The 12,367-nt window shown below is 49.4% G+C and overlaps 1 protein-coding gene across 1 annotated transcript; it reads right to left on the bottom strand.

The window, feature by feature from the left end:
- Positions 1-1,086: 1,086 nt before the first annotated feature.
- Positions 1,087-3,925, bottom strand: TCF23 (transcription factor 23; the record flags this gene model as incomplete). Its single annotated transcript, XM_080711062.1, has 3 exons — positions 1,087-1,266; positions 2,842-3,084; positions 3,704-3,925. 3 exons carry the CDS (start codon positions 3,923-3,925, stop codon positions 1,087-1,089), a joined length of 645 nt encoding a protein of 214 aa, XP_080567188.1.
- Between the last annotated feature and the right edge of the window lie 8,442 nt (positions 3,926-12,367).

Raw genomic sequence — 12,367 nt, 5'->3', positions numbered from 1 at the left:
CCTCCTTACAGGTCTTAGGGAGTGCCTGGGAGGGCCGTGCCTGCGGGGATAAGCTGGCCTTGGGAGCTAATTTCCAGATTGATTGATTCAGTGCCCATGAAACCTCAGGCATCAGCTACACAGGGAACCCGCCCGCTGAACCCCTGGGTCTGTCTTGTTTTCCCTTGAGGTAAGGTTTCTAACATAATGGAAAGAGAAGACCGGGATGATATCCCCCCAGAAAAGATAAACACTCCTTTGAGAATGTAATTGAGTCTATCAATGTCCTTCACAGGCAGGGCCTTAAATGACTGCCAGGTTTGTTAAGGCAGAGCTGCCTCTGGGGTAAGATCTTCTTGAACTATAGCCGGGACTAGCTAGTGCTTTCTCTGGGAGCTGGAATGTAAGCAATGCAAGTTTTATGCCTTAACCTGCAGCTATAACTCATGTCAAAAAAAAAAAAAAAAAAAAAAAGAGCAGAAGGGTGCAGGGCCCAGAGAAGGAGAAGATTTAATGACGAGGGGCAGCTGGAGAGGCCGCAAACTCAGAGACAAGAATGCTAAATTCCTCGCTGACTCTTTGACATTGGGTAAGCATCTCATGGTGCAATAAAAACATATATTCCTTTCTTCAGTTTCTCCTCTGGCTACCTGTCTCTAGCCCAGATCTGTTCACATTTCCAGCTATCAAGAGCCTATGGGGTCCCATGACTTTCCCATCAGCACCCGGGGCTGCTGCCATCCTAGCCCCACCCACTGCACCTGCACAGTGATGTCTGTGCTCTCCCTCTGTGCAGAGGATTTGTAGGAGCCTTGGTGGATAAAAGGGGATTAGTGATTTGCTTAACTTTGAACCCAGTCAAACCCCTTCCTCTCCCCTTCCACGTAGCTGCCCCAGAAGAGCCCCTGAGAAGTCCCCGCCAGGGTGCCGACAGCGAGGATCTCTGCCCTGCGCAGCAGGCGCCGGCTGCTTCACCGGGTCTGAATGGCAGAACTTGGAAGCTGAGCCTGAGTCAAATCCGATGGCTGAGAAAACAGGTAGGGACTGTTAGCAAATCCAGGTCCCTGAGCAAGAGTCACAGTCTGGGAGATGGGATGAATGTGATGGTCATTTATCTCCAAGAGCTGGTGAGAGTGGCCTGGCGGGAAGGAAGACATCTGCCTCTCCAGAGACTTGGGACCCCACCTCTGCATCTCTGCTTCTTTGGCAGGCGGCAATGGCTGCGGTGGAGTCGACACCAGAGCATCCCAGGCCTCCGGCATAGAGACGAGATCGCATGGGCCACTTCTGCAAGACACGGGACGGGCGGTGAGTGAAGATACTGCAGCTCTTCACGGTCCAGAATCCTTGGTGCCCGAAGCTCGCCTTCCCTGGCTCCTCTGCCTCACGCCGGCCCGCCCCAGCCAGCACAGCACCGACAACAGAGGTCTCACCACCACGAGGAGCCCCACAGGTCCTCCGGGTACCCTAAGCCTGGCTTAGAGGTTCAGGAGGAGCAGGCTTCAGTTGGGAGACGAGGATGGGAGGGAGGTCAGGTGCCCTGGGCTGAGGCCGGGCAATGGACCAAGCAATGGAGCCAGGGAAAACTCCCTCCCAGCTGGGCCCCTCCGAGGAGTATCCCTCCTTCCAGCAGGAGTCAAGAGGTCCTAGAGAATTTTCCCAGCAGCCCCTGCCCCTGGGGCTGAGGGGGTTGATTAGAGGGGGCTAACCATCCCCTCTCCAGCAGTCTGCCAGCGCTCTAGACCTAACCAGGCCCCACTTTGTTCTCTCTCCACCATGCTTACCAGTCATCAGCTAGTGCCAGGCTTTCGCCTGTCACCATTTGCAGCTGAGAACCCCGCGGCGTCCCTCCAGGACCCTGCACCACGTGCCACCTCTTGCCCCAGTTAGCTCGGATTCTTACATTTTAGCCGTAAGTGCAAGAAAGGGGGGGGGGGGAATCTCATTTCAAGATATTTCAGAACTATGATATTTAAGGGGAGAGAGTAGAAAGTATTTTCATTAAAAAAAAAAAACCTGATCTCGTAACTGCTGGGAGGGGAGATAGCCCTTCCTTCATCACACAGAAACTCTTCAGCTGCCCCTTACGGCTATTCCAGGACCACGTGGCCAGCTCAGTGGCTGCGAGTCAGGCGCCCCGGACTCCAAGTGCACCCAGTCGCTTGACCTCTCTGCTTCTGCTTCGGTTTCCTCATCATAATCTTCCTGTTGTCCCTTGTTGGGTCAAGAGACAGAAATGCACTACGGCGCTTAGCCCAGCTCCTGGGATAGCTTCAGCGCCCAAGTCCCGCTAGCCGACACCGCAGGTTACTGTTGATTAGATTTCTCATTCATCGTCCCATTTGTGTACCCGGCAGGGCAGGCTCCTGCTAGCTCCCATCTTACCCGTAATCAAGCTGAGGTTCGGGCCAGCGAGGTGACAGTCTGGCCAGTGGCGCATGCTGGAAGCCCCCACCCGGTTGCTGAGGGTGGGTCTTCCTGCAGCAGGACAGCCAGACAGTCACTGTGCAAGGGGCTGAAGTCTCTGGAGGTCCAGAACTCCCCTGGGTGCTGTTTAATTCCCCGGCCCTCACTCCTGAAACTGTTCCCCTTCTCTGCCTGATATTGAGAACCCCAGAGTCTTTCCCTCCTCTTGTTGGAACCAAGTCCCCATGAAACCATTTCTACGCACCACCCCAGAGGGACACAGGGTCAGCCCCGTCCCAAGAGCCAGCCTAGACTCTTTCTCCTTCTGAGAAAGCCAGAAAACTGACCCCAGGGTCGGTTCTGCTCAGGCAGGGCAGAGGCCCGATCCAGCACCCCCCACCCCAAGGCCCTGGGCATTAAGATCTCCCCACCCAAGTCCCTGGGCCCCTCACCTACCTTGAGAGGGTGCAAGTAGCGGAGTCCACGCAGGAAGGGCGGCCAGGCGGGGCTGGGCAGCTCCTGGCCGAGCATGCGGGTGAGGTGGGCGATGTAGCTGGTGGCCAGCACCAACACATCCAACTTGGAGAGCTTGGTGTCGGGTGGCACGGCCGGCAGGGCGGCCTGCAGGGCCAGGAAGGCCTGGCGCAGCGTTCTCACCCGGCTCCGCTCCCTCGCTGCGTTCTCAGGACTGGCCTCACCCTGCAGGGGCCCCATGAGTGCGTGAGAGCCAGGCCCCCTGCCGACCCTGACTTCTAGGAGTGTTCTAGTGCCAGGAGTGCTGAATAGAGACTTCAGAGAGACCCCAGCTCGCCTTTGTGGCTCTGAGCCCTTACCTGTTTTATAGCCGGGGAAGGCCTATGCTAGGTTCAGATGGCAGTATGCCCGCAAAGCCTGGCTCAGAACTGAGGGTCCTGGTTTCTACTGCTCCACTAACACCCCACCTCTGTCTTCTAATCCAGCTTAGCGGGGTGCCCTCGGGCCCACAGGGAGCACAGAGACACACCCTGCTTGGCAGGGCCCATGCTTGACCTAGCCAGGCCCCAGCCCTGCTGCTGCTGCTGCTGCTGCCTGGGAACCTTGGGCAATTCTCAAGCCCTCCTCCAGCCTCAGTGTCCTCGTGGGAAGTGGGAAGGGCCAGCTTGCAGCAGTGCTCTGATTCATCCCAGCCTCTGCCAGTGCGGCCCTGTGGGGTGTCAGGGGCCCATGCCCCTGCTCTCGGGCAGGAACACTAATACTGAGCCCGGCTCTGCCCTCAGAGTGGCTTCTCGCCCTCCAACCTCTGCCTCCCAGCTCCCTCCGCTGGGCCAGATTTCCTTACCCTGACATGAGCCGGGCTCCCAGCCCTGGCCCCTGGAGGGCTAAGGGCAGCTCTGCGCCATCTTGGTGCAGTCCAGCTGGGTTCTCCCCACAGGTCCTGCTTTGTCCTGCTAAGGCGGCTCTTCTTCCCGTCAGTGCCCAGCAGCAACCGTGCTCTGGCCTTAGCCCGGCCATGGCCCACTCCTGGCATGGCTGGTGTCCCTCTGGCCTCTCCCTGTGACATGCTACTACCCTGAGGTCACGGGCTGCAGACCCCAGAGCAGGAGCCCAGTGCCTGAAGGGGCCCTTGGGCTCACACCGGCTGGGGCAGGCTGGCCATCCGCCGGCAATGTCTGCATCTGAGGAAGCTGGCGCCGACTCAGCCCTGCTTCTCTCCTTGCTCTGGGAAAGCTGCCCACCCGGCACAGCCCCCGCGAGAAGCCTCCGCCCGCCTGTCCACCCGGCTGAGGGTGGGGGCGCTGGATGCGGGGAGTGGCCAGGCCCTGGGAGGAGGCCCGCACCCAGGGAGGCCGGAGGGTGGGTGGGAAGGGAGCGCCCTTCCGGGCCGCGGCTGACCCCGAGAGTAGTGCTGTGGCAGCTTCGGCTTTGGGGACCAAGTCCATGAAGGGGCCCTGGGCCTCTGTCCTCTGTATTGGAAGACTACCTACATGCATCCCAGAAAGGCCTTTTCTCTTCTGGCCATTGAGGTGATCTTCTGGCCACAGTACTAGTCGCCCCTCCATAAAGCATGCCTCCAGTTTCCAACCCAGTACTTTCCCTTTTACGTGTGTGTGTGTGGGGGGGGGGGACGACACTGGGGACTGAACCCAGGGACTTTCTACTGAGCTATGTCCTCAGCTCTATTTTACCTTTTTTTTTTTTTTTTTTGGTGGTTGGTCCTGGGGTTCCTGGAAACCCTTCTACCTCAGGGCTACAATCCTAGACCTATTTTATACAAACCTGCGCGATCCTCCTGTCTCTGCCTCCCAAGCGCAGGGATTACAAGCGTGTGCCACCATGCCCGACCTTTTTTTTTTTTTTTTTTTTGAAACAGGGTCTCACTAAGTTGTGGAGGACCTTACTGAATTGCTGAGGCTGGCTTTGAACCTGCAATTCTCCTGTCTCAGCCTCCCAAGTACTGAGATCACAAGTGTGCACCACCACTCGCTTCCCTTCTGCCTTTCTGTGCTCTAAAATGCCTTCCTCCAGCTCTGCCAGGGGAACGCTGCCCATCCTTTGGGGCTCCGCCCTTCACATGTGAGGACTTCAGATCCCACCAAGCCTGGTCCCCTGTCTAATGGGACAACCACACCTAGCTAGTTCCCTAACAATTCAGTGTTCACAATCACTACACACCAGGCACCATGCTCAGCACCTTACATGTATCATTTTATTTATATCTCAGAGCAACCCTATAAAAAGTGATTCATTTTAGAGGTGGAGAAACTGAAGTTTTGAGAGGTGAAATAACTTGCTAGATGACATGTCTAGTCAGTGGTGGGTGGGATGAAAACCCAGGCACTCAGCTGGACGTGGGCGGCCTCCCCTGGCCCTTTGCTGTTCTATGTCACGTGTCTGCCCCAGGCTGGGCATGGGGTCTCTGAAGGCAAGGACCACACGGTACCTCCTGATAGCTAGGAGGGAGACTGTCTCCAAGTTACGACCTCTGCGTGCAGCCGACTCCATCGTTCCTCATTCCACAGTCTGTTTTTGTGATGCTGGGGATTGAACTCAGGGGCCTTCTTACCTCCAAGCTACACTCCTAGCCCATTTTACTTTTTATTTTTTACTTTTTATTTTGAAACAGGTTCTCACTAAATTGCTGAGGATATTGCTAAGTTGTTGAGGCTGGCCTTGAACCTGTGATCCCCCGTCTCAACCTCTCAAGTACTAGGGTTAAAGGCATGTAGCATGTACCACTTTGCCCAGAAGGATTGCTCTAATCTTTTTATTTTCTTTTTTATGGTGCTGGGGATGGAACCCCCAGGATTCTACTTATAAGCTACACCCCCAGCCCTAAATTCTTAATTATTTGGAAACAGAGTCTCACTAAGTTGCTGAGAGCCTCACTAAGTTGCTGAGGCTGGCTTCAAAACTGCAAAGATCTCTCTAATTTGGGGGGAAACACCCACCATGATTTCAGGACAGAAGTCTGTCATTTGGATAGAGCAAAAACTACTCCAAAGGCTCAGGTGTCAATCTCTTTGTGAGCAAATGGTCGACAGGGGTGCCATGCCAAGACCCTCAAACCAATTTTAAAAACTGGCCACCCACAGAAAACTGCAGCAGCCCTGTGGGTCTGACTGCGCCATTCAGGGTTTCTTGCTTTCTAACCATCCTATGAGATGAGCAGAGGCCCCTGGAATGACTGGAAAGTTCTCATAGCCTTCAGCTTCTCTTTCTCAGAAAGCGAAGGCAGGCCTCTTCCAAAAGCTCCCACTCTGAGCCTATAGGAAATGAAATCAGGTCAGTGCATAGTACAGACTTATAGGGGAAGTGCTGAAAGCCCTTAACAGATGGAAACGGCTTTGGCCTGTCTTCCTCTACAGGAATTTACCTATCAGGCAAAGAGGGAGATCTGGTTCCAACTTTGCTGAGCCTGGTGGGACACAATATAGGACGAAAGTAAAAACATTAAAGGCGCATCTGCAGCTGCACAGAAAGAAATCTTCTTGTGCCCAAGTTCGTTCCCAAGGCTAAGTGGCCAGACACCTTCAGAGCGCTCCCCCACCTTGGCAGGACTGCAGGCTGCAGGAGGTGAACCCGGGGCTTCCCAGCCTTTCACATCAGGTGGCGTCCACAGCAGGGATGCCAGAGCAGAAAGGAAAATTTACCAGCGGAAAACTGTCTACAAAGCCCCAAACCAACCAGGACAGGGTGAGACCGATGGGGTGGGGCAGTCCTCATGCCTGAAGGTCAGGAACTTGTAGCATTCCAACCTCTCATACAAGGGCCATTCTAAGCAGCAGAGGAGGCTGGTAAGATGGTGAACTTATCTTGAAGGGCTCCTTGTGCCGAGCATCCTCTCTGGGCACAGCTCAGGTCTATGCTGTGCCTGGCTGTCTCTGCTGGCAGAGCGCCACCTGGATGGGCATGCGTGGACAGCTATGGGAAAGTCTCAGCCCTGGGCTTTGTCGTCAACCTCTCGGGCATGGGTTTATTATTTATTTATCTATTTTGTGGTACTAGGATGGAACCTAGGGACAGTCTACCTCTGAGCTACACCCCCAGCTCTATTTTATTCTTTTGGGTCTTGCTAAGTTGAGGAGGGCCTTGCTAGTTTCCTGAGGCTGGCACCAACCTAGGTCTTGGCCTCCCAAGTGCTGGGATTACAGGCATGCACCACCATACCCGGCTTAGGGCATGGGTTTAGGACACATCCGCCACATTGGTCCTGAAAGTGCAGGCAGCAGAGGGGTGAAAGCATGAATCCACTGTCACGCATTCTCTTCTAAGGATGGCCAGGTATATCTACCTCACGGGACTGTGACATAGGTAACCGACTCCTAGAAATTGGGCCTCTTGGCTCCCACCATGGCTTCTGGCAGCAATAGGCAGGCTTCCCTTTTCTGGGCTCATTTCTGCCGTGTATCATTAGGCCCCATTATGGTAAGGATGGCAAGTCTCTGGGGGGACTGACTGTCCCAGAGGCGTGAGAGGAGGTGATGCCAGCTAGTGTCATCTGCACCCCAGAACCTGGATCCACCCTCTCAGGCGTTGTCACCTATGTTTGGTACAGTAAGCCCTCAGACACTGTTTAAGTGGAAGTCCCTTTGATGAAGGTAAGCTTTATCAGAGGTAATCCACTGGCCACATCAAGATACTCTGGCAAAAGATAAGATAAAAATACACACAATGATTGTACTCCTTAGTGTTAGGAAATATAAGGATAGAACATGGCTCCACGGAGCAGAACAGGCTCTTTAATTGAAGTGAAGCCTGGAAGGGGACCTGACCTAGAGAGAGAGTCCACAAGAGTCAGGAGCCCTCTTCTTTACAGACTAGGGGCTCTATGGGGTGTTAGGAGGGAGAGAGAGCAAAACAGTCATGTATGTCTCTGATTGGTGGACTTAACAGCGGGCCAGGACAGGTACATTTGTGGGGGAGGGGGCAGGAGGATGGTTAGAGCCATTTTCTCACCTTCCTGAAGGCCCTTTGTCCTTGGCCTCCTCTGGCCTCACAGTCAGACTTCACAGTGCTCACACTCTGGCTAACAAGTCATTTACAAAGAAAGAAAGAAAAGTAATGTGAAAAACTTTATAGGGTAAGTAGTAAAGGAGACCTTACGAGTTTAGGGGCCTACAGCGCTCAGGGATAAGTTAAATTCCATTCTAAACTGCCAAAGCAACTCACTGTGATCATGGCACAAGTATGCAAATTTAAATTCCCATATAGCAAGTCTTTTATAGTAGCTGGTTTGAAAGTGCCTGTCAACTTTGGAAGAGTTAAGAAAAATAAAGTCATGGAAGCAAAGGTGAGAATACTTATACTATTTGGGAAAGGTGGAACTCTGTTAATACATTTTTCATATTTCTTTCTTTCTTTTTTGGGGAGGTACTGGGGATTGAACCTAGAGGCATTTTACCTCCAAGTTATACCCCGACCTAATTTTTTCTTTTTCTTTTCTTTTTGCTTGTCTTTCTTTCTTTCTTTCTTTCTTTCTTTCTTTTTTTCTTTCTTTCTTTCTCTTTTTTTTTTTTTTGCAGCACTGGAGATGGAACCCAGGGGCATTCTACCTCCGAGCTACATCCCCAGCCCAATTTTTTATTCTTTATTTTGAAACAGGGTCTCACTGAGTTGCAAAGGGCCTCACTTAGTAGCTGAGGCTGTCTGTGAACCATGATCCTCCTGTCTCAGCCTCCCAATGCTGTGATTACAAGCGTGCTCCACCGTGCTTGGCTTAGAGAGAGCACATTTCTAATGAGCTAGAAGGTTCACAACTGCTGCTGTGCCTTGAATGTGTCCTCCAAAGCTGATGTGTTGGAGATCCATTCTCCAACGCAACAGCATGGTGAGTTGGGACTTTTAAGTAGTGATTAGGTCATGAGGACTTTGTCCTCACAAATGGATTAATGCCATTATCCTGGGTTTGTTATAAAAGCAAGCCTTTCTTGTGGGTATGTGGGGACGCTCTCTCTCTCTCTCTTTCTCTTCCTCCTTCCCTTTCTCTCTTTCTCTTTCATTGCTCTGTTGCCCTTTTGCCTTTATCATGGAATAACAAAACAAGAAAGCCCTTTGCAGATGAGTGCGCCTTGACCTTGGACCTGCCAACATCCAGAAGTGTAGGAAATAACTTTCTGGTCTTTCTAAACAACCCAGTCTTAGCAGCCGAAGACAACTGCCTTCCCTAATGACTCAGCACATGTGCCACATCCAGAAGGCTGGGCGTTCTCTACAGGTGATGATTGTACTTGAATTCACTGTGGCCATTGTGATCACTTGTTTCCCACCCAAGAGTTTACACATGCTATTTAAAAATCCAGTAGAAAATTCTGTTGACAAGCAAATAGAAACTTACTGGTTTGAAATTCTAGAATTCACTTGTTTTTTCTATTAAATATTTATGTTTCTGTTGTTGTCTGCCATGAGAGAGAGAGAGAGAGAGCGAGAGAGCGCACTTTACTGGAATTGAACCCAGGGGAATTATACCTGTGAGCTACACCCCCAGCCCTTCCTTTCTTTCTTTCTTTCTTTCTTTCTTTCTTTCTTTCTTTCTTTCTTTCTTTCTTTCTTTGCTCTGGGGAGTGAACCCAGAGGCATCCTATCTCTGAGCTATATCCTCAGCCCTATTTTATTTCAAAATAAATTTTAAAACAGGGCCTCACTAGATGTCAAAGGGCCTCGCTACGCTGCTGAGGCTGTCTGTGAACCTGTGATCCTCTTATCTCAGCCTCCCAAGTACAGGGATTTTAAGTGTGTACCTCCACGCCCAGTTTGGCACCTCTCTATAATCATGACTTCTGCAAGAATAGAGTAATTCTTCAGGTAACGCCTTCTCTCTTACCCTCCTCAGTATTACAATGTGCAACTCCTCAGGACTGGAATAAAAAGTGACAAAGGTCAAATTCTTTCCTATCAACCCATCTGTGCATTCTCTTAACAATCATTTGCAGGCGTGTGTGGAGAGCTCGCTATACAGCATTTAAAAGAAATAGAACACCCTGTTCTTGAGCCTGGGAGAGGGGTGAGACAGCACGCAGTAGATAACATCTCTGTATGATGGAAGCAATTGGTGAGATAACCTCACACTTACAACCTTGGCCCAAAGGCAGAGCAAACTCCCCTTCACCCGGTCAGCAAAGCTTTACTACACTCACGGTAAATAATACAGAATGAGGAAAGGAGCGGCCAGTGTGCCTGGGCTTAGCCTAGACATTTCACATCAGGGTAGTGAGAGACTGTGCTCTGCTGGACATTTCCGAATCTGAATGTGGGGTGTTCTCTGGCAGCTTCTTTAAGTCTTCAGACGCCAGCCTTCAGTTAAATTCTGACTCCACCCCCGGTGGAGTGATCATTCTCCACCAGGAGTACACGTGAGCGCACATTTGCATCAGATCATACATGAAAGGGGCCCGGTCCCGCTAGACTAAGCCCACGTTCGACGCTAGTTTCAAATCCCAGGCCATCTGTACTTTTGAACACTGAACATCAGTGGCCCCATGACCCCCTCCACAGGTTTAATCAGTTGCTAGAACTCAAGTTGAGGTTCTCATATTTCTAGAATATGAATGCTTTCCAAAGGAAGTCAAGTTTTATGGTGGCCGATTGTCTCGGTTAATCTGGGACTGTCTTGGTCCTGGCATAGCAAGTCCTGAGGTTCAGGGTCCCCACTGCCACATTCCCTCCTTCCTAAACCCGATATGGCTGAAAGTTTGCCTATCCTACCTTCCATACGTGCCCTGCTCCCATTTTATACAAGCTGTAACTCTGGCCTATTCCTAATTCTTAATTTTATTATGATGAATTGCCCTGGAATAAAAAAAGAAAAACCCGTAGAACATGTGCATGTGCGCACGCACCCCCACCCCTACACACAATTTTTTACTGTGTCAAAAGTTCAAAAGATCCAGGTGTGCTAGTGCACACCTGTAATCCCAGTCCTTGGAAGGCTGACACAAGAGGCTCACAGGTTCAAGGCCAGCCTCAGCAATTTAAGCAAGACAACTCTTTCAAAATTAAAAAAAATAAAACAAGACTGGGAGTGTAGGTCCAAGGTAGAATGTCCCTGGGTTCAAAGTTTAATCTCCAGTAACAAAAAAAAAACACAAACAAACAAAAAAAAAAAAAAACAAAGAAAGAAAGATAGACATAAGGCTTTTTTTTTTTTTTTTTGGTGGTACTGGGGGTGGTACACAGGGGGTTTTCTACCTCTGGGCTATACTCCCAGACCTATTTTATATTTTATTTGAAAACAGGGTCTCACTAAGTTGCTGAGAGCCTCACTAAGTAGCTGAGGCTGGCTTCGAACCCGTGCGATCCTCCTGTCTCAGCCTCCCAAGCGCGGGGATTACAAGCGTGCGCCACCACGCCCGGCTGATATCAGGCTTTAATGACCAAAGCCTCCTTTAACTCAGGCACCATAGGATGATCATTGGAAGGCTCTATCATCTCTCACTTACATATATTTCTGTTGAGAGCAAATCTTTTTTTTTTTTTAATTTGTGCACTGTATTCATACATCATAGTGGGGTACAAACTTTTGTAGACATACATGCACACATCGCCCAGTCAGCCCCCACCCAATCCCCACCCCATTCTCTCCCCATCTCTCCCTCCCATGCTTGGCTTAGTGGTTGACATCTAGTATTATAGCAATTTATCCAAAATTAAAAATGATAATCTCACATAACAGTTTCATTTGTCTGATACCAAGTTTTTGATGACTTAAAGATAACATTTCAATATTTCTTTTTACTTTCTTTCTTACCAGAGAATATTTTTTTCTATTTTTTAGGTGAAACTATCATATATTTATATATTTATTTTTCAGAAAAAAATCTATCCTAATATGGAATATGGACTCTAGATACCCAAAATGATCTTGAAAAAGAACAAAGCTAGAAGATATATATTTTCTGATTTCAAACCATATAAAGCTACAATAATTGAAACAGTGTAGTACTATTCTAAAGGCAGATATATAAACCATTGGAGTTAAATAAAAGCCTAGAGCTAAATTCTTCCCCATATTGTCAAGTTATTTTTGACAAGGTTTCCACGAACATTTGGTGGTGGAAATAATAATCTTCTAACTAAATATTGTTGAAACATAATAATTACATGGAAAAGAATAAAGTTGGACTCTTACCTAATCCCATATACAAATATTAACTCAAAATAGATAAAAGACTTAAATATAAATCTTAAGACTATAAACTTTTAGGAGAAAATCTGGGTCATAAAACCTCACAACATTGAAATTGGCAGTGATTTCTTGGATATGATTTCAATGGCACAGGCAACAGAAGAGTATATAAACTCCCTAAAAAATAAAAAAGATATTGTATATCCAAAGACAATGTAAACAGAGTTAAAAGTTACTGATAGAATGGGATAAAATATTTCCAAATGCTATATCTGAAGGTATATTAATATTCCAACTAGAAATCCTAAAAATTAACAACAATAAAGGCAAACAATACCATTTAGAGATAGGTAAAAGACTAACATAAATAATGAATCTCCA

The sequence above is a fragment of the Muscardinus avellanarius genome, assembly GCF_963383645.1.
Source record: "Muscardinus avellanarius genome assembly, chromosome: 15".
Lineage (NCBI taxonomy): Eukaryota > Metazoa > Chordata > Mammalia > Rodentia > Gliridae > Muscardinus > Muscardinus avellanarius.
The sequence above is the reverse complement of the archived record's forward strand: the minus strand, read 5'-3'. Positions and strand labels throughout refer to the sequence as shown.